The sequence below is a fragment of the Aquila chrysaetos genome, chromosome 5 (assembly GCF_900496995.4).
Source record: "Aquila chrysaetos chrysaetos chromosome 5, bAquChr1.4, whole genome shotgun sequence".
NCBI lineage: Eukaryota > Metazoa > Chordata > Aves > Accipitriformes > Accipitridae > Aquila > Aquila chrysaetos.
The window spans coordinates 955966-982931 of NC_044008.1; the positions used below are offsets into that span (position 1 = coordinate 955966).

The following is a 26966-nucleotide window of genomic DNA, read 5'->3' on the forward strand; positions in this document are numbered from 1 at the left end:
CCCGGCGCCTGCGTGCGCTCCCTCGGACAAGCCGTGGGGGACGGAGGGTTTCCCCATGCCCACCCCGCCGCGGCTGAGCGCCGGGGGTCTGCAGGGTGTCGGGGGGACGGGGGGCAGGAGGTGGCAGGAGCAGAGGAGGCAACAGGATCGGGAGCTCTGGGTTTGTGCGCAACAGCTTCGGTGCTGGTTCATGGGCCGTTTATCACCCACCGTAACCCTTCCTTGCTGCGTCTCCAGCGGCTGCAGGCACAAGTGCATGAGATCACCGCTTCCCCCTTGCTGGCAGCATTGCTGCCTCTCCGTGTATTTATTTATTTCAGAGGGAGGGTCTGGCCCTGCGCTCCCATTGCCCCGCTGTAAATCCAGAGCGGCTCAGCTGCAGCCGATGGCGTGGGGCTGGGTTTGCAGCACTGAGAGCCTAACCCAGCCAAGGAGAGCCTGGCAAGTGATAACCAGGTTAGCAGGAGCCTCTCCTTCGGTCGGAGACGCACCACCGCTCTGCCACCTCCGAAGATCAAGGCTGGCCTTACCCACATGCATGCAGGCGCATTCCCAGAGCCCCTGCGCTTTTCCCCATCCCGAGCACTTCTGTCTGCCTCTCTCCCAATGTTCCCTCGCTCCAGATCCTGACCTAAGACAGCCCCACAGATTCAGACACTGCTGCCCCAGCTGCGGAACACCACCACTGCACCCAACACCCCCGGAGCAAGTCACGACGGGACCACGACGGGCTGGGAGCAGCCATTCCTCCTGGAGGAGATGACCCCGGTGGGAACCAGGGCCGGAGGGGCCCATCACCACCGGCTCATCCCTGGTGCCACCAGAGACACGGGAGATTTCAGCCCCGTGGAATCGGGAGGAAAGGCAGGGCAGCTCCGAGTGCCAGGCATGGCAAAGGGGTGCTGCGGGGTCTGGGGCAGCACCCTGCCCCGTGAAATGGGGGAGAGGGGACATTTCCACAGGGATGCCGGTGCCATCCCTTCTCTCAAGGAAAACCCCGCTCCCCTTGCCGTCTGCTCAAGCAGAAACACTCGTGGTAATTAGTGAGCAGCACGCTGAGCCACAGAGGTGCCACACAGACCGACGGCTGCTGCTGCCAGCACTGCCTTGCCAAAGCCCAGCAGCCTGGCCGGCAATCCTGGTTAACCTGGGATTTCACCTGAAACACCCCGAAAACTCCTGGACACCCCCAGCGTGGGGCTTTCCCTGCTACAGTCCCCAAATCCCACTGCAGCCTTGGCACTGCTTTCCTGCATCACTTGGGAACGTCATTTGGAGCCACAGACCCCGATTATGAAATTCAAGAAAAGCAAAATAAATCCAACAACGGGGACGACTCAGCAGAATTCCTGCAGGTGAAAAGCAAATGTGCGGTTCGCCTGATCTTCCTCTCATTAGGAAAGGGATGGATCACCCCGGAGCAAAGCACACAAGGCTGCTCCACGAAGGAGGGAACAAATGGTACCGGCAGGACGCGTGTCCCCTCAGGGGCTGCCACTGCACCTCACCGGCATTCCCTGGCTTTGCCTCAGCGGAGGGCTTGGCCCCTGCTGTGCCAGGAAGCGACACAGGGATTTCTTTCCCCGTGGAGAAACGGGTGCGCTGGGAAAGCCAAGTGAGTTGTGAGCCCAAGGTCCCTCTCCGGTCCTGCTGAGGGATCTCGGAGGAGCGGTGAGTCTTTGTGCAGCGCGCAGAGGGAAGGCGAGGAGTAAACGAGATGGGAGTTGACTAGGCTAGACCTGAGCACATCATTCCTGGAGGAAGCCCAAAGCCTTCTCCCTGTTAAGGCACCTTCACCGCGCAGTTTCTAATGGCAATTGCTTCCCATGGCTGTACAGGACAAGAAGTCACAACCCACCCCCCCCAACCCCTGCCCGAACCTGCCCAGTGCTACACCCCATGCGCATGCAAGCGCGAGTGGATGTCTTTGCACGCGTATCCATGCGTGCATGCGCATCCGAGCGCACCGACGTGTACGCACGCACTCCTTCCTCCGTGTGCGTCCGCTTTTGCCGGCTCCCATGCCGCCGCATCCGCGTGTACATGCGTGTGTCCATGCATGTATATATGCATCGGACTGAGGGGGTGCAAGGGGGAGGGGGGTTACCTGGAGAGCCACGAAGGAGCCGAACCGGCTCGTCCTGGAAGTCAACCGGGTGCTGGTGTCAGGGCGGGATGGCTGATGAGGGAGCGGGGCCGTGATGTCATGGGGCAGGAGGAAGAGGAGGATGGGGAGGAAGGGGGAGGCCCGATGGGGAATGAACGGCCTCGCCCAGCACAAGCCCGGCCCGGGGAGGTGGGGGGGGGGCTCCGTCGGGGCTCGGGGCCAGCTCGACCGAGCCGTCCCTGAGCCCTGACGGAGCCCCCCCCTTCCCCGGGCCGGGCAGTGAGTCGGTACCGGTGTTACCGCCGGTATTTCAGCACTAGCTCCCGGTAGACAGCACCCCCCACCCTCCCCCGAGCATCCCGGGTAACCCCCGACGGAGCGTCCCCGGGGGGCTTTGCTCCCGCATCTCCCGCAAAGCAAACAAGGACAGACATAGGTGCCATATGGTAAAGCGCTTGGGATTCAATCGTAAATCCAGATTTGCTTTTATGGCATTATTTTTTTAAAATTTTTTTTCTTGGGGGGGGAGTATTGAACAAAGAGAAGGCAGCCCGGGGTGGCTGGGCATTGCCCCAGTGTGCAACCCGAAGGGCCGGCACAGATGGCCCCCTTCTTCGGAGATAAAAAAAAAAAAAAAAACCCACGTTGTAAACCTTTCAAGTAAAATATTTGAAGAGCAAATATTAGCCAGCGAGGAGCTCTGCACCGCGGCCCTCCGCGCCCGGCCCCGCGAGTAATTGAGCGTTATTAGCACCCCGCTCCCGGCCCCCGCGCTCCGCGCACAACCGCCCGCCTTTGGAAAATACCATATGCTCCCAATTACACATTAACCACAACCCTCCGGGACCCGGGACCGGCCCCGGCCCCCGGGGAGCCGCCGCGTCGTCCCCCCCGGGCCGCCCCAGCCCGTTCCCCCCCCCCCCCCACACATCCCGTACCCACCCCTGGCAACCGGGGCCGGGCTCCCGGTGGAGCGGAGAACGCTGGCAGCCGGGGCCGGACCCCCCCCACCATCCCTGCTCCGTCCCGGCTGCCGGGGAGCCCCGGGGGACCCCCCCGGGACGGGTGAGCCCCGTGCGTAACGCGGCACCGGAGAGCGGGGCTCGGCCCCGGGTCGGGGAGGCGGGGGGGGGCCCGCCGCCGCCGCCCCCCTCCCCGCCTCCCCGACCCGGGGCCGAGCCGGGGGGGGGTTGCGGGGAGGCCGGGGAGGCCCGGAGGAGGCCGGCGGACCCCGGGGAAATTGGGAGCGGTGGGCACCGGGCGGTGCGTCCTCGGCGCGGGGTGGGCGCAGCGGGTGGAGCGGCAGCGGGGGACGGGGAACGGCCGGGGAGGGCACGGGGTGGGGGGGGGGAGGTCGGGGGGGTGAGGTGGGGGAGTGGGGAGACAGGGAGATGGAGAGGTGGAGAGGTGGAAACATGGAGAGATGGAGAGGTGGAGAGATGGAGAGGTGGAGAGGTGGAAACATGGAGAGACAGGGAGATGGAGAGGTGGAAAAACGGAGAGGTGGAGAGATGGAAAAACGGAGAGGTGGAGAGATGGAAAAACAGAGAGGTGGAGAGATGGAGAGGTGGAGAGGTGGAGAGATGGGGAGATGGAGAGGTGGAGAGGTGGAAACATGGAGAGACAGGGAGATGGAGAGGTGGGGAGATGGAGAGATGGAAAAATGGAGAGGTGGAGAGATGGAGAGGTGGAGAGGTGGAGAGATGGGGAGATGGAGACACAGAGAGACAGGGAGATGGAGAGGTGGAGAGATGGAGAGGTGGAGAGGTGGAGAGATGGAGAGGTGGAGAGATGGAGAGGTGGAGAGGTGGAGAGATGGAGAGGTGGAGAGATGGAGAGGTGGGAAACATGGAGAGTCAGGGAGATGGAGAGGTGGAGAGATGGAGAGATGGAGAGGTGGAGAGATGGAGAGGTGGAGAGATGGAGAGGTGGAAACATGGAGAGACAGGGAGATGGAGAGGTGGAGAGATGGAGAGGTGTAGTCATGGAGACATGGAGAGATGGAAAGACACAGTGATGGAGAGATGGTGAAATGGAGAGATAGAGAGATGGAGAGGCGAAGACATGGAGACATGGACAGGTGGAGACAGATATGGAGAGATGGAAAGATGCATCAGGTCCCACCGTGCCATCTGCATTTCCTGCTTGCTTGCACGTCTCCTCCCATCCACCTTCATCTCAGGGAAGAGCTTTTTTGCAGACAATTCCTTTGTGGTGGGAGTGCAGCCAGTGCTGGTGTGCAGCGCAACGGGGTGGTCTGGGGGCAAGGATGGGCATGGCAGGATAGGGTTGGGCAGGAGCTGGGGGGGGGGGGCTGCCAGCCCCTCCTCTCCTGCCTTCCCCTGGGGCTGGGCAGGCCCCCTCTCTGCCAGGACCTGACGGTATGCGGGGGCCCTCAGTCAGGCTCTCCACATCCCCTGCTCCAGGAACCCAATGTTGATCCCAGGACCTCAGCTTTGGTTTGGATCCGACTTCACGGATTTGCCCCTATGCAGCGGGTGGGGAGGGAGCGGGGTTTAAGGGTGCTGCCCGTGGGTGCTCAGCGGATGCATCTCTGCCAGCATGGGCAAGGGAGGAGCGGCAGCACGGAGGGCAGCTCCCTCCCTGCCTGCCCTCGCCTGCCCGAAGGACCAGGCGGTGCCTCCCTGGTGAGGAGCAAGTGGCAGATGCCCCGGTAGCCCCACCGGTAGCAGGTGCCGTGAGTGTCCAGCCGGGCTCCCGCTCGCCCGGCCGTGCGGTGCCATGACCGTGCCTCCAGCTGGGGCTCTGCGGCTGGCAGGTGGGACTCGGGCAGTGCCCTCACCGCAGTCAGTGCCAGCAGCCTTCGGGCAGCACCTTCCCACCATAGGGAGTGTAAATGAGAATGCCTGGGGAGGGGTTGGAGGAGGGAGTGCTGCCTGGGGAAAGGGGGGGGACGCCAGGGTGTCCTGGGGAAGGATTGGGATGCTGTGCTGCCCTCAGGCAGGAGAAGGACTGAGGACAGGGAGGACAGGACAGGGATGCTGAGCATCCCAGGGGCAGGATGGGCATGCTGTGCTTCCTGGGACAGGATGGGGATGGTGTATGTCCCGGGAGAAGGGCAAGGATGCTGAGCATCCCAAGAGCAGGATGGGGATGCTGAGCATCCCCAGGGTAGGATGGGGTTGCTGTGCTTCCCAGGGGAAGGACAAGGATGCTGGGCTGCCTGGGTTTTCAGCAGCTGGCACATGTTGGTACTGGCCCAGTGGCCTGGGGACCTTGCTGGCTGATCACCTCCTGACTGTATGTGCCATCATATACCGTGGCAGCTGGTGGGCACCAAAGGGTCCCCTCTCACCAGCTCGTGATCATCCCAGCTGCCAGGAGAGCTCTCTCCCTGGGACTCAGGAGTCCCAGGGCAGAGCTGCAGCAGCCAGCCAGGCAAATCCTGGGGGGATTTGCTGCTGCTTCTCACCACGTGTGAGTATGGCATGAGTGTGGCATGAGTGTGGTGAGGCTCCCCCTGTGCCCAGGGAACACCTTGTCCCTTGCAGGCAGATACTGCAGGTTTTTTAGGGTGCCCAAGGTGCTGCTTAGCGCAGAGGGAGACGGAGGACAAGGCAAGGCAAGGCGAAAGGTGAGAAGGCAGGAAGGCAGGCAGGAAGGCAGGCAGGAAAGAAGTCAGATGCAGGAAACCCAGGAGAGAGGATATTGTTGGGTATTTTCACACCATGTAAGCAGTGGCACAACATTCTTCTGCGCTTTCCTCTGGTGCAGGCTCCTCCGTCCCAGCCTGCACTCAGACACGTGGGCAGGGGCGTGTGGAAAAGCAGCAGCAGCTCAGGCCTCCGAAATCCCCTGTGGAGCCTCTGGAGCCTCGGTCCATCCCTGCAGCCGGCCCTGGGGACGCCCTCCCCAGCCTCCATCTGCGTGGCTGGGCAGCCAGGGGCACAGTGGTGCTGAGGATGGTCCCTGCTATCCGGCAGAGGAATAAGTCCAAACACATGGAAAAATTAGAAAATTAAGTACCTGGCCCCAGGAAAAGCATTCCTTTGCCAGGGGTAGATTTTTCCCCATCTCCCTGATAACAGGCAATTTTCTGCCTGGCGCATTTGCCCAGAGCAGATGTTTTGGCGTGGGATGCTCCTGGTGCGGTTTCTGAAGATGCCCAGAGATGGTTGGCAGGGCTGCCAGCGAGGCAGGCATGGTCTGGAGCAGAGGAGAGGTAATTTCTGCTTTCTCACAGTGTGCCCCATCCCTGCAAGCGGCTGCACCCTGGGGCAGACCTTGGGTCTCCCCGTATCTCCCCGCTTCTCCCCAGGGCCCTGAGGTGGAAGAGCAGCTCCGGGTCTGTGCTGGGACGCTGCCAGACACGGAGCATTGCTGAGCGGCTTTGCGGGCAGGAGACCTGCCCAGGCTGCGGGGGAACTGCTGGGGACCTCTCGGCTGCCCATGGCCCCACCGGAGACCCTGGGAGCTTGCTGGGCTGCGGGCCTCTCCCCGAAACTGCCATCCTTCCAGCAGCCCCCTCCAGCCTCCCAGGGCTGTCAGACCCTCGGGGCTGCCGTGTCCCACGGGATCCCCTCTCAGAAGCGGCACTGGGCAGAGTCCGGCTCGCTGGCACGCAGGATGATTCCACTGCCCGCACTGAGCCGGCGCCTGGCTCTCCCAGGGGGGCACCCAGGTCCCCACTGCCACCACCGGCAAAAACGGGGGCATGCTGCGGGCACAGGGGGGCAGGGTGCAGAGATGAGCACAATCCTTCGGATGTCCCAAAGGGAGGGCATGTCCCAGGCAAGGTGCTGAGGTGCTAGTTTGGCACCTGCTCAGCAGTGAGGTGGTGTCTACCACGGCTGCTGGTGTGTTGGGGTGTTTGCATGGAATGGGGGTCCAGCCAAGCAGATCCATCATCTTAATTTTCATCTTCATCTTCATCTCCATCTCCTTTTTAAAGTAGATTTTGGCTCTGGCTGATGAAGACACCTGTGATGATATAGGGCAATTGGATTTCTGCAAGAAATTTGACTTAGTACGGCATGATGGATTGATTAAAACCTCTTGTTATGTGAAATTAGGTGAGCGCACGTTAGGCAGATGAGAAGCTGGCTCCCGACTAATGGGAAACACTGTTTGTGGGGAGCCAGCCCACAGCAGAACAGCGCACTGGGACCTGGGGGACCGGCCACAGCCACCAGCTTCGCATTTTCCGAGCAGTGGCATTTCCAGGTGACACTGGTGGCCTGTGCAGCGAAGGAGGAGGAGGATGGGTGCATGCACCCAGGACCGGGGCCACTGGTGACTGCCATGGGCCAGGGGTCAGCTGGGAAAGCAGAGCCCCTGAGGGTCACCCCAAACCCTGAGCTCTCGGGGCAGACGTGAACTCTGATGAGCGCTCATTAACCCATAATTACAATAAAACATAATTGCAGACGGCTGGGCATTGCTGAGCTCTCCCTACCCAGGAAAGAGATTCCTCTGTGCCCCTGCCAGCCGGATTTGGGGCGTTTAACTGGAGGACGCTCAGCAGCTGGAGGACGGAGCCAGGGCAAGGGTCCTGCCCTGTCCTGGGACCTGCCTGGGGCTTGGGGAGCTCCCTGGGGAGATGCAGCCCAAGAGCAAAGTGGGTGACAGTGGGGCCTTGAGGACGTGCTTTCGGGGACGTTCTCTCCCCACATCTCCCGTGCTGTGCTGGTGGGAGGAACGGGGACAGACAGCCCTGCCCAGCACGGCTGTGGCTCGGGGCAGAGCAGCTCTGCACAGTGGGTCTGAGCCGCTGTCAGTGGGTCCGGGGCTGAACAGAGACTTAGGGACCGGTTCCCCTCCCAAACTCTCATCCTTGATCCCACCAGAGATGTCCGGAAGGTTTTTCCTCCTTTGGGAGCTGGTAGTGGGCTGGAGACAGCCTCAGTCTGGGGAGTGATGAGCAGCTTCCCTGCCCAGGAGCATGGGTGATGCTCATCAGCGCTAACGAGCTGGAGCAGGGAGCGATGGCCCCTCGGCCCCTGCACTGGGAGATCTGTGCTGGCATCAGGTACCTGGGCTTGCAGCAAGGAAATGGGAACGTGCTGGGGTTTGGGGTCTCGGAGCGCGTGGCTGGGAAGGGACACGGGAGAGTAAATGGGACCCCGCAGGGACAAGGGACGAGGAGCTGGGAGGACGGAGGGGACCAGCTCTCTGCAAGCAGAGCTTGCAGTCATTAATAGTGCCATCGACACTGCACGGGAACAGGGACACAGAGGGAGCGGAATTGGGAATGCAATTGTTACATGAGATTTTTAGCAGCAAGATATTCACTCGCTAGCAAACGGCCGTTGCTCATGCCTGGGGTTTTGTCCAGCATTTGGCAAGCAGCTTCATTCCCCAGGTACAATTGGTGGCAGAGGGAGCGGGAGGGGCAGAGCCCCCCGTCCCGTGCAGACCGCCTGCCGTCTGTGCAAAACGAATGAAGCACCAGGAGATCATTAGTGCTGTCGCAAGGCTGCGCACCTGGTATTGACGCTCAAGATAACAGGCTTTGGAGCGTGCTTGAGAATTGCTTACCATCCTCGGCAAGAGGAGACCACGTCGTTAAGGTCCTCTGATGCCCAGTTACTGTTTTTTCCCCCTCCTCATCCCAGCTGAGAGCCACTGCCACGCTGGTCCCAGGGGTTGTGGTCGGGAAGGGCTGAGCATCACCCACCACGGTGGGTGCTCTCTGGCCAACGAGGATGATGGCACCAGGGGGGTCCCATGCAAAGCGCCGGGATGCTCTGAGATGGGGCTGGGGGGGTGAAGTGCAGCTCCCCTGGGATGGCAGGGCCATGGGGGACCTTGAGCCACCAGGCATTTCCAGGAGGAGATGAGCGCGGACTGGAAAGCCCTAATGGGAGAAGCGGCCCTGGGAGATGAGGGAGTAGAGGACAAGGCTCACGTCCAGCCCTGCTGATGGCTGGCTGCGTTGATGGGTTGGACGGGGAATTGGTGCGCTGCAGGGTCATGCTGGGGGTCAGCACAGGGCCCCTGGCACTGCTGGGGGCAGGGGGAGACCCCCTTTAACCAGCAGCAGAGCAGCCTTTGCCTCCACGGTTCCTACAAGAGCCAGGTACGTGCCCGCAAGCCTCATCCTGCATTGCAGGGGATGCATTTCAGACCACCAACGGGCTTGCTCAGGAGGCTGGAAACCCCTGGGGCTCCTCAGGGAGCTCACACCCCATGCCCACCCGTGTGTGGCTGCATGGTCCCCAGCCAGGTCCCTTCTGGCACCCAGTGTCGCAGCGATGCACCCAGCCCATGCACTGCTGGGGGTCCGCGGGGGGCTCCGCTGGGATTTGCACGCAGGAGCCTGGGAATAGTGACCGGCCCCTTCCCGCAGCCTCGTGCCTCGGCACGCCGGCCAGCCCCACTCTGGCACCCATGGTGCTGAGCTGCTGTGCCAGCAGCTGGCTGGCACCGCTGCCCTGGGGCTCGGACGCTTCTCAGCCGCACCGCCTCCAGCCCGATTACTTGCAAAATGCATCACTCTGCATTGTATTAAAATGTCAGCGCTTGACACGAAATATTGATGGGCTCTGCATCGAAATACAGCCCGGGTGCTCCCCCTGGCACGTGAAGGACACGGTGACAGCACCGGGAAGCCCTGGGGTGCGGAGCAGGGCCGGAGCATCAGTGCAGAGCTGCACCAGCATTGGGATGGCCAGGCAGCAGCGACGAGGGCAGGTCGCTCCCTGGGGACCCTGATTCCCACCCAAGCTGAGTGCTGGCAAGAGTGGGTCTTGGGTCTCTTCTGACCGTGTTGGCAGCCCAGCGAGGTGGTACAGAGACCCTGCAGCGATGGATGGGACCTCAAATCCCATGGTGGTACTGAAACCCTGCAGTGATGGATGGGACCTCAAATCCCACGGTGGTACTGAAACCCTGCAGTGATGGATGGGACCTCAAATCCCACAGTGGTACCGAAGCTGGGTGCTGCAGCAGGTTGGGGACGGTTCAGTTACCCCAGAGTGATCCCGCCGGCTTTCCCCTCCTCTTTGTAGCTCCTTTCTACGTGTCTGAGGCTGTTTTGTGTCTTTCTGGGCTTTCTGCAGCAGTTGACCCTGTTCCTCACCGAGCACCAGGGATGGCTGGAAGAAAATCCTTTCTTTTCTCCTCCAGAAAGCACACATGAAAGTTAAAAGCCCAGATGAGTCAGCCAACCAAGAAAACCTACTTTATCTTAGCATTCCCACCTACATTTTAACTTTCTTTTCTATCAAAAAGATGATTATTAAAATATTCTGGCTAAAAGAGGCAATCTTGGGACTTGAAGACGCCTTCATCAGAGCCGGAGCTGGTGCTGGAGCACACGCCGTGCCCCTTCGCCTCCCCTGGCACAGCCTGGTGGGACGCAGCCGCGAGCCAGGACAGCAGCACAGCAAGGACCGGGCCCAGAAATGCTGTAAATCAGGGTGACGGAGCAGCTTTGTCAGGTTTTGGGGCAGAGGAGATGATTTCCTGCCCTTCACGGGCGAGCTCTTGCCCTGGTGCTCATGAATCACGGTGCGAAGTATTAAAAAGGAAAAGGGGAGAAAACAAAGAAATATGTTATCATAAAACGAGCTAGAGCAAGAAAATTAAAAGCTGTGGAGGGCTGCAGCAGGCGGAGAGCGAGCCAGGAGGAGGATCCCTCCCTGACCGGCCCGAAGCAGGGTGGGAGACGTTGGCAAGGGCAGCGCGGTGTCGGGGCAAAACCCCCGGAGCAGGACCCCGAGGACGCCGCAGCAGAGGGGCCAAAGGCTGCGCTGCTGCTGGGCTTCGCGTGTTGGAAACAAACCCTGCACGGAAAGAACACTGTTAACATTTAGGCTGCAAAATGTGCCCTGAACAGGTAGAAGATGCCAGCAGGGCATGACAGCCCCGAAATGCAGGCAAGAGCCAGCCTCCCGCCGCAGACCCCTGATGGATTCGGTGCACCCACTTCCTTGGGGGGGGGGGCCAGGCTGCGGGGGGCAATGCCAGGACCGGCAGACCCTGCTGCCTCTCTGCCGGCCGAGGCAGCCGAACCAGACAGGGCACCCCGACAGCGGTGTCTGTGCCATACGGCATCACGCGCCGGTGCATCCCTGTTTCCAAGGCAGGAGCGGCCGGGGAGCACGGGTGGGCTCCCTCCCACGCTCGGGGGGGCTTCGGTACCCCGTGCAATGGGGTCTGGCTGCCCTGTGGGACATGGGACCACTGTCACAGCAGCAGCAACAGCTGCAGCCGCAGCTGCTCCCGCCAGCCTGGAGAGCAGTGCCGCTGCCGTTCCCCGGAGTGGGGATTGCAGAAAGATGCAATTGCCTGGATTCCCTCCGTGACCGCTCAAAAAGAGGATAATTGTTTCCTACCACCCACAAATGACACGACTCGGTACCAGGCTGGCAGTTTCTGAGCTGGCAGAGGCGAGTGCCGAGCTGAGCAGCGGCTGCGGCAGGGTGCGAGGAGCTGGACCTGGCCCACACCGTGCCCTGGCACCGCGGTGAGGGGCACGCCGCAGGGCTGCTACTGAAGGGCGTGCTGAGGGCAGAGGTGCTGCTGGGGAATGGGACAGCCACGGATGGCGTCTCCGGCCGGGTAAGCACCAGGGGCATCCTGAATCGCCTCCCAGGCGGGGCAGAGTCCTTGTCCGTGCATGAACCACCGGCTGGCCGGTCGCTTGCTGGAGCCGCCTGCTTGGATGCCGTGCCCGAGCAGGAGTGACCCCGGGTCCCAGCCCCGCGCTTGCTCCCCGGGTCCTTCTGCTCCAGGCTGGGCTTGCAGGGGGGATTTGGGGTCACCCGAAGATGTGAAGTTTGTACCCACAGCCCCCTCCGTGGAGAAGGGCGGCCGCACCGTGCCGGAGGACACCCCGGCGCCGCATCCAGACTGCAAGTCCCCGCTGCCACGACACGACGATGATGACGGGTGACCTCGAGTGGTCGAGGCCACTGGGGAGAGACAGACCTCGCCTCCCGGTGCCGGTGACCCCCCAGCAGCCCCCGGGTAGGCCGGGTGGGGGGGTGTCTCCGTGGGGCAGCAGAGCGGGAGGAGTGGGGGGTGCCCTTGGGGCCGACCCACGGGGCAGCAAGGACCCGCCGTGCCGCTGCCCACCCCGACACCGGCCAGAATCACCCCTGCGGCAGCGGCCGAGCAGGGAGGGCGGGTGCGGGGGGGGGGGGGGTGTCCCCCCTTCTCCTCCCCTTTTCTCCCCAAAACCGCTGCTCGGGAGCACGGGCGGTGGTGCTGGGGGAGCCGGGGTGGGGGGGAAGCCCCCCCGGGACCCCTTTCTCCCCGCCCGGGGCCGGGGGGGGGCTGGCGGGTCCCGTTGGTGCCGCCGGTGCTCGGCGCTGCACGGGCGCGGAGGGAGAAGGGTGGGGTGGGGTGGGGTGGTGACGCAAAAGGGGCGTGACCCCGCCCGGCCCCGCCCCCGGCGCGGCAGGAGGCCACGTGGGAGCCCGGGCGGCCCTTTGCCGACGTGTCCCTGGCGCCGCGTGCCCCGGAAGTCCCGCCTCCCCCCCCTCCCCGCTCCCCTCTCTCCGCCGGGCGGAGGGGAGGGACGAGGAGGGGCGGGGCCTCCCGTGACGTCACCCCCCCGCGGCGGCGTCTCGGGCCGCTGCCGCGGCGCCATTGGCCGGCGAGCGGCGGGGAGGGGGCGGAGCGGACGGCGGGGCCGGCCTCCCGTTGGCCGTCGGCCGGGCGACGGGGCGGGGCGGCGGGAAACCCCCGCCTCCACACACCCCCCCCCCCTTCCCTTTACCTCCCGCCGCCGCCCCGCCCCTCGGCTCCCTTCCGCGCTCGCACCGGGCCCCGTCCGCTCCCTCCGCGATCGCCCCGTCCGCCGCCCCCGCCCCGCCATGGCCTCCGCGGCCCCCCCCGGGCAGGGCGGCTCCGCGCCGCCCCTCGCCGTCCAGCGCGGCATCGTCAAGATGGTAAGGGCTCTGCCGCAGACCCCTCCGGTACCCGGGATATCCCCCCCCCACTTCCCTCCCGGTTAACCGGCACCCCCACCCCCTATGCAGCTCCCTACGGTGCCCGGGACCCCCCCCCCCACCGCCCCCCTTCCGCTCGCCGCCTCCATTCCCGGAGCTTCGCGCTCTATCTATCCCCGGGCCCCGGCCTCCCCCACGCCTTCCGGTGCCCCCGGGCCCCTTCCCCGTGCAGCCTGCCCGACGCTCCGGACCGGCCCTGGCCCCCCCCCCCGCCACGCCGGTGCTCGGTCCCCGGTGCCTGCTCCGCAGCAGCTACTGCCCGTCCATCCCCCCGCGGCGGCCCGGGGACCCCTCACTGCACACCCCCCCCCCCCCCCCCCGGTCCTGGGACCGGGGAGCGAGGCTGCCCCGGTGGCCGTAGGGCCCCGCCGCCCCGGCTGTCGACCCCCGCTGTTGGGATGGGGCAGGAAGAGCTTTCGATTCCCCCGGTATCTGCCGGGGCTGACCGGGAGCCGGTGGTCCCGCTCCGCTACCGGCCCCGAACCCCCCGAGGAAACTCGGGATACCCCGGCGGCGTGGGCGGCAGCCCCGTGGCACCCCGTCTCCCGTGGGGACACCCCACCGCCGGCTGGGGCGTCCCTCGGGGTCCCCCACCTGCTCCTCTCCCTCCTCTTATTCTCACGCTGCCGCCGGTGTCCCCCCCCCCGGGAAGGAGCGGTGGGACGGGGTCCCCGACCCCCCCCCCCCCCCTCCAGCCGTGTCGGATCCCCACGTGTGCCGGCAGCGGAGACCTGGAGGGCGAAGGTCAGGGTCCGGCAGCTGCCGCTGGGATCGGGTCCTCGTGTTCCCTCCCGGTGCCTGTTCTGCATCACCCCGTCACCTGCCGTGTGTCCCCCCCACACCCCGGTGAGGATTTGGCCACCCCACCCCAGTGGCTGCTGTCACCGGCCGTGCTGCTTGCGGCAACCGGCTTGGTTGGATCCGACCCCCCCCTTCTCCACGTGTCGGCGTCGAGCCGGGCTCGTGTGCCAGCGCTGTCCCGGCTCCTGCCTTGGAGCCCGTGGGCCGCTCGTCACCGTGCCTTGTCACCCTGTTGCCCAAACGGTGGTTTTTCTTGTGCCCAAATACAGTTTTTTCTTGAGGTTGCAGGTGACCCGCTGCCTTCCGAACGAGACCTTTGCTCGGGGCACCACGTCACGCCGGAGCCCATTACGGCGGTGGGGACGGGTTTGGGGATGCTGGAGGTTTGGGGACACTGCTTTAGCTCACCGGCGGCGTGGGGAACCGTTCCCGCCACCCTGTGCTGTCTCATGCCCAACGAGCCGATTTTTGGGATGCTCAGGGAAAAAAAACTCACCTGGCTGGTCGTGCTGTCCCGGCTCCGTCTGTGGGGACACAGATCCGTAGTGTGATTTTGGGCGGGATGGTTGGTGTCTGCTGGCCGCGAGGCAGCCATGCACGGTGGGCACTGGCTCCTGGGGGCCACACGCACCCCCCCCTATGCCTGGGGGTGGGGTGGGTGCTGGTGCCTGGAGTGTGCCCCATGGTCCCCCTTCCCTTCCCGGGGCAGGCAGCCCAAAATCCCTGCCCAGGAGGCACCCTGGAGAGGTGGGGGGGGGTCCCTGGCTCTCTGCGGTCGCTGCTCTGCTTCATGGTGGTGCCGCGGAACCAGGAGTTGCCGGGGCCAGTCAGAGTGGTGCCGGCCACCTGCTGCGCCACGGTTCCCATCACAACTTTTTGAACTTGGAAGGTTTTTTTTGTTGTTTTTTTTTTTGCTGCACTTTCCCGATGCACGTTTCCTGTGAAATCACAGTGGGACTGCGGGGTTTGGGAGCAGAGAGGGAGCTCGTCCTGGCGCAGCAGAGCAGGACGGGGGAGCAGGGAGGCAATGGGGGTCAGGGCCCCCCCCCCCCCCGCCTGGAAGAGGCACCGCGAGCCCGGCTGAGGTTCTGCCCCATGGGGTTTTTGGGGGGCTTGAGGAGCTGGGGGAGGACGCAGAGTCCCAGCGGAGAGGTGCGGCGCAGCGTGGCACGGGGGCCCCCGGCTCGGGGCTGAGCTGGGACCCCGCGTTGGTGAGTCTCCAGGTAAAGCTGGGGGCTGCCCCTCTCCTTGCCAGCGCCTGGGGACCCTGCCTGGGGACCCTGCCTTTGCCTCTCACCATCCTTCCCATTCCTGCGATGGCTGTTAACCCTTTGTGCCCCGCAGGTGCAGCTCTGGATGTGACGGTCTAGCCGGCGGCTGTGCCGGCAGGACCCCGGTGCTGTCCTCTCCCACGCGTGGGGTTGCCTCTGCGGTGGGAACCGGGTCCATCCTGCTCGTGTCCCTGTGCCGTGCCCTGGCCTTGGCACATCCGTCACTCTCTCGGCTCAGCCTGCACTAACTACAGCTTTTGCAGCCTGGTTTAAGCCTGGTTTAAACCCAGCTTTCTCCGATGAGGTGCCTGGGCTGAATTTTGCCAACAAGGAGGAGCACGGCTTGGGCTGGCACGCTGCTTTGGTGGGGGGTGAAGCTCGGGTGCTGGCATGGTCTCCCAGTCCCACTGCTGTCGGAGCCTGGCCAGAAGTTGCTGCCCGTAAAGTTGTGTGTGGCTGCTCCATGGGCAGGGACGGGGACACGGGGTGGTCCGGTGCTGGGGGTGGCATGCCCACCCTAAAGCACTGCATGCACCCACGGAGCACAGAGCAGCTCCGCTAACAAACCTGTCCCCTTCCCGGGATCCAGGGTTTGTATTGGTAATTGGATAAAACAGTTGCAGCATCTGACTTATTTCCCCATGCCCTATAAATTAAAGATTAAGGTTAATTACAGCGATGAAACCTCTAAGTCCTTAAGTATCGAGCACTGAGCCTTTGCCAGGAGTTTGCTCTGTGTGCAGCTCAGGCTTAATTTGAAGCTCGATTCCCAGCAGCTCGAGCAGCGTACCGGTCTCTGCTGTGGGCACGGGCGCGCAAGAGGTGGCGTGGGGCAACAAGCGTGATGCTGTGGTACGACCAGACCCTCGGGGTCGGTGTGACAGGGCTTGTTTCGGTGAGGCGCGGTGTGAGCCGGTGTCCCTGGCGCTGGGCCGGGCTGGCTCCTGTAACAGGGTACGAGTCCTCTGGCTTTGGGATGCGCCGTGAGCATCCGTGGGGATTTCGGGTGGGCAGCAAGCCAGGGCGCATGCTGAAATCCAACCCGGAGGTTTTCTGCGAGCACTTCGGCAACATCAATCCCGCCTGCAGGGAGCCGATGCCGATTAAAACGGGAACAGGGTGATCCTCGGCACGCTCGCTCTGCCTGGCCGGGAGCCTGGCTTGGCGGCCGGAGCCGGCCCTGCCGACACCGTGGCTGGCGGGTGGGTGGCTTGGGGTCTTGTGTGGGGACAGAGCCATTGAGAAACCTGGGGGTTTTTGCAGGGCGGGGTGATGCCGCTTACTGGAATTGAGTTGGGTGCGAGAAGGAGAGGTCCAGTTTTGGTCTCTCTCATTTCTGGGGATTCTCCCAGCAGTTTTTTCCGTACGGGTTTATTTTTCCAACCTCGATGCAGTTGCTTGGCTGAGGTTACCGCCCATGGGCGCAGGGTGCGTGCGGCCAGCCCATCGCCGGTGCCCGCGGCCCCTTCGCTCCCAGCGGGTCAGATCCCCCGGTAAAGGTCTTAGCATCACGGTAGGTAGAAGCATCCGCTCTGAGCGTGGTCCTCGCCCAACGCTCCTGCAAGCCTCGCCGAGACCGTGCCGAGCAGCCCAGGTGGTTAAAGCCCTCGTGCGGAGAGCGGCATCCCTCTGGGCCGGCTGGCCGCAGGCACGTTCCCCCTCTGCGTGCCCTGTCCTGGGAGACTGCCCCGGGGCAGCACCGGTGCCAGCTTTTCCCTGCCTGCATCCTCCTGTGCCGTGCCGGCAGCTGCGCGGAGCCCCTCGGGGTGCTGTGGGCACGGTGCCCTCCCAAATGCGGGGGTCCTGCTGCTGCAGCGGGGAGCGATGGGGCTGCCGGAGCCCCGGGAGGTGGGTGGAATGGGATGGGATGGGATGGGGCTGCCCAGCACAGTGGTGCTCCTGGCTCGGAGCGCTCAGCAGCCAAAGCAGCCTGGGGAGATGGCCCAGTTGGGCTCATCTGACCCGTCTGTCAGCACCGGGAGTAAAATCCCGATCTGCCAAGTACTTTGTGTTATCTGCCATGCTGGGATCACCCTGCGTTCAGTTGTGCTGCGCTCCGAAGGAGGGGATGGGATCTTTGGGAGGTACCGCTGTGAAGGCGCAGGGTGCGGAGCTTGGCACCGTCCTGCATCCCCGAGCAGAAAACCCGGGGCAGCTCCTGACTCTGCCGGGCCCGTGAGAAATTGTGTCCTGTGGTGCCGAGTTTCCCATGTCCTACCTGGGGCAGGATCCATCCCTGGAAGTCTGTCTGTCCGCACAGCGTCACCTGCCTGTGTGCTCAGCTCCGTCCCTTCTTGCCTTCCTTGCTCTCCTTTGCCGGCTGCTGCCGCCGGGGCCGGGGGACCCCCGTAACCCCTCTGCCTCCCCGCAGGTGCTGTCGGGCTGTGCCATCATCGTCCGCGGGCAACCCCGAGGCGGGCCCCCCCCCGAGCGCCAGATCAACCTCAGCAACATCCGCGCCGGGAACCTCGCCCGCCGTGCCGCCGCGGGCCAGCCGGATGCCAAGGACACCCCGGACGAGGTGGGTGCCCCCCGCGAGCGGTGCCGCGCAGCCCCCCCTGTCCCAAGGGTCGTGGGTTGAGGTGGATGGGGTGTGGGGGGGGGTCTCCAGGCTGCTGGCCCAGCTCTGCAGACCACAGCACCCTCGGCTCGCCCATCACAAGGAACGTTGCCCGTTCCCAGACCTGCTGCTGCCGTCCCGTGGGGCTCAGACAGCTCCCTCCTTGCCAGCGTTGCTACAGGATGAAACAGTCTCTTCAATCATCCTTTAAGGGATCCTTTCCCTGCTCCAGCCCCCCAGTGTGGATTTTGGGGCGGATTTCTTCTTCCTCACCCTGTTACGGTCATAAACATGGCCAGGACGGGGCGGGCATCGTCTGCTGGTGAGGACCAGGCACGGCTGGGCAGGGTCTGCGGGACCAGGGGAAGCCGGTGGTCCCTCCAGGCTTCCTCTGCGGGGCTTTACCTGCTCCGGGGGCACAGGAGGCAACGGGGGCATTGCTTGGTGCAGGCAGGGCTGCCTGTGCCGGCAGCGGTTGGGAGCAGCGGGTTTCTGTCAGAGGGAGCCCAGCCGCGGCCACCCATCCTCCCAGCCCCGGGGGTGGCGCAGAGCGCTGGCGGCTAATTGCTCTCCTTGGGGAGTTTGTCTTCCAAACACTGCTTCAGCCTTTAAATGTCACTCTTTTAAAAAATTATGCCTGTCAGGTTTGCTAATTGTTTATGAGCACGTCATGTTCTCTCCTCCGGACCGCGTTCCCCACCCACCCGCTGCGGTGGAGTGGGGCTGAGCTCGCCGGGGCTCCGGTGCGTTCCTGCCTCGGTGCAGGGAGGTGCCGGGCGGGATGCGAGAGCCCGCTTCTCCCGGCCGCTGCGGCCGGTCCCGCTCTGCTCCTTCGCCATGGGCAGGAGCCGGAGGAGCCCCCCGCCGCGTCCCTGGGAGCTGGGGCTGGTCCAGCCCCCTGCGTCACCCAGCTCCAGCCCGGCTCCTTCTGCCCCAGGAGCTTTCCTGGGCTCAGCCAGATGGGTCTGGCTGTGCTTGGGGAGCACGAGGCCGGCTGGAAAACCAACCGTGACCCCTTTTGGGAGGACGGAGAGGAAGAGTGGAGGTGTTTCTCCTGCAGAGTAACAGGGTCGATTCCTCTGCAAGCTCGTGGGCTGCAAACAGCCTCCAGTGCGGTCCTGGGCTAATGCAGCACATGTGGAGGAGAGCACGAGTCCCCCGGGGTGGGGAGGTGGGCTTTCCCGGCTGTGTTTGACCCATCGTCTCACCTCAACTTCTTTCTCTCCAGCCCTGGGGGTTCCCGGCTCGCGAGTTCCTGCGGAAGAAGCTGATCGGGAAGGAGGTCTGCTTTACCGTGGAGTACAAGACCCCGCAGGGCCGGGAGTACGGGATGGTGTACCTGGGCAAAGGTGAGTGCAAAGGGCTCCGTTGGGCACCTAAAGAGCTGGCGGGGAGCGCGCAGCGAGGTTTGCGGAGCGCGCGGCGCTCGCAGCCGGAGCTACTATCTGAGAGGGTGGGTTGGGATGCGGTGTTGGCAGCAGAAGGATGCATGTCCGGTTTTCCATGGAGCTCCAGCTTTTGGAGGGGAATGATGGCCGGCAGCGGTCCCGGCTGCCCGTAGGGTTGTGCAGAGCCGGAGTACGGCTGCGCTCTCTGGAGCTGCAGTTGCTGGTTGATGCACCACAGCACGTGGACGCAAGCCATGGCATTAGGCGAATTCCCACAGGTTACCCCTTGCCATCCTTTTTGTCATTATAAATCTCTTCTTATCTCTGGCTGATTGAAGTCTCCTAAAAGGAATTGGCTTACCTGTGGCCCCTGAGGATGCGGCGGAGCGCTGGGAGCAAAACCTGGCCTAGCCACTCAGCCCAAATGCTGCATGATGCCTGCAGGCAGCACTCTCCGGGGCTCAGAGTAGCTTGGGGCAGGCAGCTTTTTTGGTGCTTGTGCAGGTGGGCTTTGGCTCTGGTTAAGTCCCCTTTCATGGTGAGCATGACACTGGACTGCACTCTGTTGGGTGCTGCGTCCCCTCTGCCAACAGCCCTGGCCGATTTTTGGTTCCAGCCGTGCTGGTGGATGAGCTTTTGGGCTCTTGCTCCTCACGGTTAGCTCTCAGCCATCACCTGGTCTGGTGAGAGTAATGGTGAAAGTGCCTTAGAGGTGGCCGCATCCTGCTGCCAGCTTCTGGACTGCTCTGCTCTGCTGGGCTTAGCTCCTGGTTGGACTTCTCATGTCCTCGGGTTTCAAGAAGCGGAAGGTGAGAGGGTGAGCAGGTGCCGTGAGGCAGTCCTTGTCTCCAAATACGCTCCCCGGCATCGCTGCAGCACTCGGAGCCTTTCCTGTGGTGGAAGCGGGAGGTTGACTCGAACAGCAAACGGCCGGGACTTGCTCACCACCACAGACGGGGCTCATCCCGAGGCAGCGTGGCACGAATGGAGCAAGTAGGGTCCGCATGGAGGCCCAGGGAGAAAGGAGGTGGCCAGCGATGAGGGGGAGGATGCTCCCTCTGGGTCTGCGGCAGGAGTTCCCGGTGCCTCTGCCTGGGCAGGATGAGGATTGCCGGCCATCCGCTCCGCTGCACGGCCAGAAAGCCCGGCATCGCTGATGGCTCCCGGTTCGCCGCTGCAGAGGATCAGCGGGTGGATTTGTGGCCGTGCAGCTCCGCGGGAGGGCTGGAGCTCTCTCCTCGGAGGTTTTCAGGCTCAGCTGGACGTGGCCAGGGCCAGTGTGGCCCGAGGTGGGCAATACCCCTGCCTGGAGCCCCTTCCCACCAGCACCTTGTCACTGCTGCGAGGGTGACCCAGGGCTGGCTTCCCACTGCCGCTGCATCCCGGCACGCTCCAGCCAGCACCTCCCACATCCCTACGGGGGTCCTCCTCCAGTGTGGGAATGCGAGACCCCCACAGTCCCCAGGCTGCAAGAAAGGGGAGCAGGGTCCTACGTGCTGCCAGGATGAGCCTGTCCCCTGAGACCACGAGTAACTGGATATTGAAGTTAGCTCCATGCTCATTCCTGAGCTTCCAGTTTGCTCGTGGGCTGGGGAACTGGGAAGCCCTTTGGGATGGGGATCCCCTCCTGCAGAGGCGGGGATCATAGTTTTGGGCCATCCTTCAGCAGGAAGCCTGGCAGGTCCTGACGCCGCAGTCTGCGACAAATAAACCTTGAAAGGGGTTTTGTTGTTTGGTGACACTGTGATCAGTGGAGTGCTCCCTTTCAGTCATCTGCAGCCTTGTTGTCTGTCATGTTAAGGACTCTTGTGCTGTGCCTCCCACGTAGGTGTCGTCCTTATTGTTAAATCCCAGCCTGTCACACCGTGGAGGTGAGAAATGAAGCATAAAATGTTTCCTGATGAAGTTTGTCAAGGTTTAAATACTATTAATATGGAAACGCTGCGACAGTTTCCCTGGCAGTGATGCAGCAGCTGTCTGCGGCTCTGGGCTTTGGAGCGGTGGGTGCTTTGAGGGGTGGGCACTTGCCATCGCTCGCTCGCCAGTGGTGGCTGAGCCAGAGTGAAGGTGCTGGGGAAGGGTGGGGGTCCAGGCAGTGTCCTACACCCCCTCCCCAGCCACTCCCCGCTGCTGCTTGGGGCTGTGCGACCCTGCACCCTCCCTTCTGGGTGGGCAGTCAGGGGTTTCTCCTGGGGGATTCTGCCCAAATCTTCCTGTTTATCTGCTCTCCCAGGCCCGGGATCCCCCCCCCGGGACTGTGGCATTTGTCCCCCGCCTCCCCGGGAGCTCTGGCTCCTGGTAGCCGTGAAACCCCCATTTTCCTGCGGAGGAAGGGTGCCTTACGTGGAGGTGCCCGTTGCAGGTCGTGCTGGCAGCGCAGCCTTCGTTGGAAATCCAGAGAGCCCCTTTGGTGCTGGGAGGGTATTGCCTGCCTCCCCTGGGTGCTGGGGACATCCCCTTCCCACGGAGGTGGTCCTGGGTGACAGCAAGCCTTGCAGCCCAGTGGTGCATCAGAGCAATGTGCCGCCTTCCCACTTGCTTAGCTCTGATCCGGGGGAAATGCCGTCCCCAGGAGAGCCCTGTGCTCCTCTGCTCAATGCATCGTGCAGCCCATGTGCTGCTGGGACACCGGGCTAGTGATGGGAGCCTTTCGCTCCTGGGTTGCTCCGGCACTGGTTCGCTGGAATCGTCTTGGGAACGCTTGCCAGGACCGAGGTGCCTCTGGGCCGCCCCCTGCGCTGGTGGCTTGTCTCACTGACTCCTCTTCTCCTCTCTCCGCAGACACGAGCGGCGAGAACATTGCCGAGTCCCTCGTGGCCGAAGGGCTGGCTTCCCGCCGGGAAGGGATCCGAGCCAACAAGTACGTATGTGGCTGCGTTCCTGCGCTGCCCCGGTGAGCCCGTGCTGAGCGGCCGCGCCGGTTCTCTGCCGTTATTTACCCGGGCATGGAGCCTTTGGGTTCCTCGGCTTTGGCCGGGCACCCGCCCCTGCTCCAGGGCTCTCTGCGGTGCCCAGGTTTCACAGGCATCGGTGTCCCAGCACGGTGACCCCTTGTCTTGAGGGTTGGAGTGGTGAGGGGCTGGGGAGGGGGAGCAGGGTGTCTCCTTGCCCTGGATGCTGAAGGACCAGAGCTGTGGCCCTGGGCTGCAGAGCAGAAAATCTTCTGAAGCTCTTGGTTGCTGGAAAGTAACTCCTGGCATGGAGTCGAGGTGCTTTAATTCATGCTAGAGAGGCGATGTTGTGATGTTCCTGCCCCTCGTCCCATGTCCGGGTGGTGCGTTGCCTGTGCCAGTGCCATTGGAGCTGATGCCAATGCTTTGCCCCAGCCCCGTCACGTCCCAGAGCAAGGGAGAAGCCTGGCCTTGACTGCGGTGAGCTGGCACCCCCCCCGCACGGCCCTGGGCACCAGCTATCCTGTTCCAGGGGTGCGAGTTGTTTTTGTGGCACTGCTATAAATACCAGTCGGACGCTATTTCCATCCCCACGCCTGCTGGGCTGGAAGCTTGCCCGTGTCGCTTCCTAAAACTGTTCCTGGCACACTTGGATGCTTTCCACCCAGTGTTTTCAGTAGTGCAGCCTGTAAACAGGTATGTTGAGTAAAGAGAGCGTGCATTGCCAAGGGCGTGGATTGGTTATTTTATACCCAGGCTTGTCAGTGCTGAAGCCTCAAGTGCCAGCGGGTCCTGCCTGCTGCCTGCCTGGGGACACGGTCCCTGTCCCGAGCCCTTGGGGAACGTGCTCTATGCCTGGTGCTGGTGGGCTCTGGATGCCCTCGGCAGAGGTCAGTGGCTCGGCTTTGGCACGGTCAGGGACCGCTGCAGGGTAGTGATGCCTGGGAGAGGTGCGAAAGCTGCTGCGCCCGTGCTGAAAGACCTGCAGAAGCCGCCTGCTTGCGGGGCTGCTGGGGCCGGGGGCGAGGAGCTGCTGGGAGAGTGGGTGCAGCACCGGTGGTGGAGCCTGGCGAGGACCGGCGGCGTTGGTAGGATGAATTGGGGTTCAGCTGGAGTCGGCTCTCACCGCCCTGTCCTGATTCTGCACCTCCTGCATCGCTCTTGAGCTGCGGAGGTGGAATGAAGGAGGAAAGCCTCTGCCTGCCAATCTGCTGGGGTTTTTGCACTGATTTTCTCCTGCTTCCCGTTGGAAATGTCCCCCTGGGACCCTGCTGGGGCTTGCGCCGAAGGGGGACCGTGAGCCCGCACAGGGCTGGTCGTGAGCAGCCGTGGCTCGGTTCCTCTGTGTTCGTCCCTGGTTTCCAGCCAGCCTTCCCCACCAAATCCCCCTCGCCTGGCTCCACTGCAGGAGCACGTCGGCTGCAGCCGTGCCGCTGATCCCATCGGAGGATGGTTGCGTGGCAATGCAGCTGCCCGGGACTTTTCAGGAGCTTCTGGACTGGCCCGTTGTGCCGGAGGGAAGGAAATCGGGATGCAGGTTGGGTGCTGTTGTCCGCTGCTTGTGCTGGGGGCACCCGGGCAGCTCCACAGGAACCTTCTGGTGGCTTCAGGCTTGCGGGGGTCTGCTGCTTCAACCCCCTCCCGCAAGCACACCCAGCGGGCAGGACACCCGGTGAAGCCGGTCACCCTGAGCCCCGCGATGACGGTGCAGGACCTGGACATGCAGCCCCCCTGGCTGGGCGATGCCGCTGCCATGAGCTCCATCACCGGTGCGATGGGGCTGGTGCAGCACAGTTAGCACAGGGCTGAGCTTCCTGCAATTAAATATCACCTAGAGTGCATCGCTGCTCCACGTTTGCTCTCCTAATTCAAAGGGTGCATTAATTAATGGGTGCGTGAGGTGACTCTGAGCCACTCGCTCATCAGCTACTTGAGTTGGGTGCTTCTGCAGTGCATTTGGGATTCATCAGGTTGCAGCTTTGCCCTGAGCTGAAGAATGCTAAAACGCAAATATCGCCAAATTTATTTAACGAGTTATGACAGCACGTGGCAGGGCTGGCTGTCGGCGCTGAGAAGGGGCTGCTGCTGCACTCTGCCTTTGGCAGCTGCTGGTGTGTGCAGGACCGGGGACGGTCCGTGGTTTGGTACGGCACGCAAGCTGCATACCTGGGTTTGCCATCCCTCCTCTCCCAAAGCGCACTTTGCCGCTCGGGGAATTGGGGCTGCTGCTGCCCTGTCTCCTCGGGGCTGCCTTTTCATCGCAGTGCGCAAAAGCAGCCTCTGAAAGGGTTGCCTGGGCTAAACCTCCCCAGTCTATCAGAGATGGTGCTTCCAGCGGCGGGTATTTGGACATTGATGGCGCAGCCTCCGTGCTGCGGTGCCGGAGAAACTTAATTTGATTTACTGTGTGTTGCTGTCAGCAGCACGAAGCATCGCTCACCAGCTCACCCAGGCAGTGCCTTTTCTAGATGCAAGTGATCAAATCTCACTAAAGCATCCAGAGAAGTGCCTGGAAGATGGATGTTCCTGGTGATGGAACATGCAGGAACTGGCAGCGTCCCGCCTGCCCGGGGCCTGGCCTCATCCCGACTTGTCCTGTCCTTATCCCGACTCGTCCTGTCCTTGCAGCCCCGAGCAGAGCAGGCTGGCGGAGCTGGAGGAGCAGGCCAAGAGCGCCAAGAAGGGGATGTGGAGTGAGGGGACGGGCTCTCACACCATCCGGGATCTCAAGTACACAATCGAAAACCCCCGGCACTTCGTCGACTCCATGCACCAGAAGCCAGTCAACGGTAAGCTGGCACCAACTCTGGCCCTCGCTGCTGGGCGCTGAGGTCGCCCCTGTCCTCCATCCCCGGCTGCCTGCCTGCCCGCGGCCTCGGGGGCGGGTTGCCCACGCCGTGCTGTTTGGGTGCTGTTCCCGGCACCCTCTCGCCGCAGAGAGCTGTCTCCGGCTCCGCGGCTCCTGCCGAGCCCCTCCGCAGCAGGACCGACCTTTCTGCTCTTGCTCCGCAGCCATCATAGAGCACGTCCGGGACGGCAGCGTGGTGAGAGCCCTCCTCCTCCCCGATTACTACCTGGTCACCGTCATGCTCTCGGGGATCAAGGTGAGGCTTGGCCGCTGGCCCCTGTCCCTGGCGGGTACGCTCAGCAGTCCTCTTTGCAGCGAGTTCCTTCTTGAATTTGCACCGTCATTCACCGCGCATCCTCCTCGGCACCTTTTGGCACCGGGGCAAGCGTGCGGGGGTTGCTCCGGTACCTGCCTGCTGCCCCGGCTGCCATCCAGGGAGGGATGGAGGCAGGGGTACCGCTGCCTCGTTGCCCGCCGTGTCGTCCTGCCTGCACCCTCCGGTAACAGGCTGGTTGCAGCCCGCGGTTGTGTGCGCGCCGGCGCGGGGTGTCACCACGGGGATGGGAAGAGGTTTGGGTTAGGCGGGTACCAGCTCCGCGCTGCCAGGCCCGGCAGCTCCGGGCTGTCGGACGCCCTGCAAGGATCCCCTGGTCGCTGGGTGAGTGGTCGTCCCTTGCTCTGCTGGCGTGGGCTGCCGTCGAGGTGGCTGCGGGTGCGTGGAGCCGAGAGCTCGGCCACCCGGCGCGGAGGACGGCTCTTGGGCTGGGGGCTCCTGGGGCGGACGGGGCAGAGCAGCATTCCTCCCCGAGGAGGTTTCTCACCCCCTTCCCGAGGTTTTAGGGGCCAGCGCGTGCCCTGACCGTCCCCTCCCCTCTGCTGCAGTGCCCCACGTTCAAGCGAGAGGCGGACGCCCCCGAAGTCCCCGAGCCGTTTGCGGCCGAAGCGAAGTTCTTCACGGAGTCGCGGCTGCTGCAGAGGGACGTGCAGATCGTCCTGGAGAGCTGCCACAACCAGAACATCCTGGGCACCATCCTGCACCCGGCAAGTGGGGCTGGCGGTGGCAAGGGGTGGGGAGAGGGTCCCGGTGGGCTGTCGGACGGTTGGTCATCACGTGCTGAAGATGCTAAAGGTGGTTGCAAGGTCCAGGTGCCTCCTCTGGTGAGGGCTCAGGGCATCTAGGAGTCATGGGCTCTTTACTGGTGGGTGTGGGAGACCATGGTCCATCTGAGCAGCCCGCGAGGAGAGCAAAGCCCCATGGGGTGGTCTCCAATAGCCCTGGGGGCACCGGCTACCGTGGCCAGGCCTTGCAGGGCTCTTTGGGGACCTGTGACATCTAAGGGGCTAAGCAGGGCGAGTGCGGTACCCCCCTCGCAGCGGGGCAGGGACGGGGGGAGGCCAGCTCTCCTCAGGGGCGCAGGGGTAGATGTCGATGCCGCGTCCCCCCCGCAGCTGAGCGTGCCCCTCCTCCCCTTCTCCGCAGAACGGGAACATCACCGAGCTTTTGCTGAAGGAGGGCTTTGCCCGTTGCGTGGACTGGTCCATCGCCGTCTACACCCGCGGTGCTGACAAGCTGCGTGCGGCCGAGAGGTGAGTTGGGGACGCCGGGAGCCGCGGGGGTGGGCACGCTCCGAGCTGCACCCGTGGGGTGCTTGGGGTGACTCCAGCCCCCTCTCCCCATCCACGTGTGGGTACCCCCAGTGCTCTCCCGGGTGGGAGGTAGATGTGATCTCTCCTTGCGAGTCTGCGCCAGCCCCACTGCCTCTGCCAGGGCTTTGCTGGACAATTTAACGTATGGCACGTCCGTCCCCGCTGGGGACGCCAGCCCGGGCATCACGCCTGTCTCCCCCCCCCCCCGTCCTGCCAGGTTCGCCAAAGAGCGCAAGTTGAGGATCTGGAGGGACTACGTGGCCCCCACGGCAAACCTGGATCAGAAGGACAAGCAGTTTGTAGCCAAGGTGAGTGGCTGGCAGAGCAGGCGAAGGGGCAGGCAGGGTCTGCCTGCGTGGGGGCAGAGGGCAGGGTACCCGGCTGCCCGTGCCGGACTCTGCGTGTGCCGGGACAGACCCCGCAGGGTTTTGCCTCCGCTACATCCCTGCCGCGGACCGCGGTGCGAGACCGTCCAGGCGCAGGCTGGGATCTCAGGCAGGCCTGGGGTGGGAAGAGGTGAAACAAAACGAGGGG

The 26966-nt window shown here is 63.6% G+C and overlaps 1 protein-coding gene across 1 annotated transcript in view; it reads left to right on the forward strand.

Annotated features, from left to right (window-relative positions):
* The first annotated feature begins 12814 nt into the window (after nucleotides 1-12814).
* SND1 (staphylococcal nuclease and tudor domain containing 1) overlaps nucleotides 12815-26966 on the forward strand; it is a 130938-nt gene continuing 116786 nt past the window's right edge. Inside the window, exons 1-9 of the mRNA XM_030014964.1 lie at nucleotides 12815-12966; nucleotides 17470-17619; nucleotides 18887-19007; nucleotides 21828-21906; nucleotides 24566-24726; nucleotides 24950-25041; nucleotides 25668-25826; nucleotides 26266-26372; nucleotides 26650-26740. Coding sequence (XP_029870824.1) covers nucleotides 12892-12966; nucleotides 17470-17619; nucleotides 18887-19007; nucleotides 21828-21906; nucleotides 24566-24726; nucleotides 24950-25041; nucleotides 25668-25826; nucleotides 26266-26372; nucleotides 26650-26740 — 1035 coding nt within the window. The 5' untranslated portion in view covers nucleotides 12815-12891. The remainder of the gene's footprint in view (nucleotides 12967-17469; nucleotides 17620-18886; nucleotides 19008-21827; nucleotides 21907-24565; nucleotides 24727-24949; nucleotides 25042-25667; nucleotides 25827-26265; nucleotides 26373-26649; nucleotides 26741-26966) is intronic.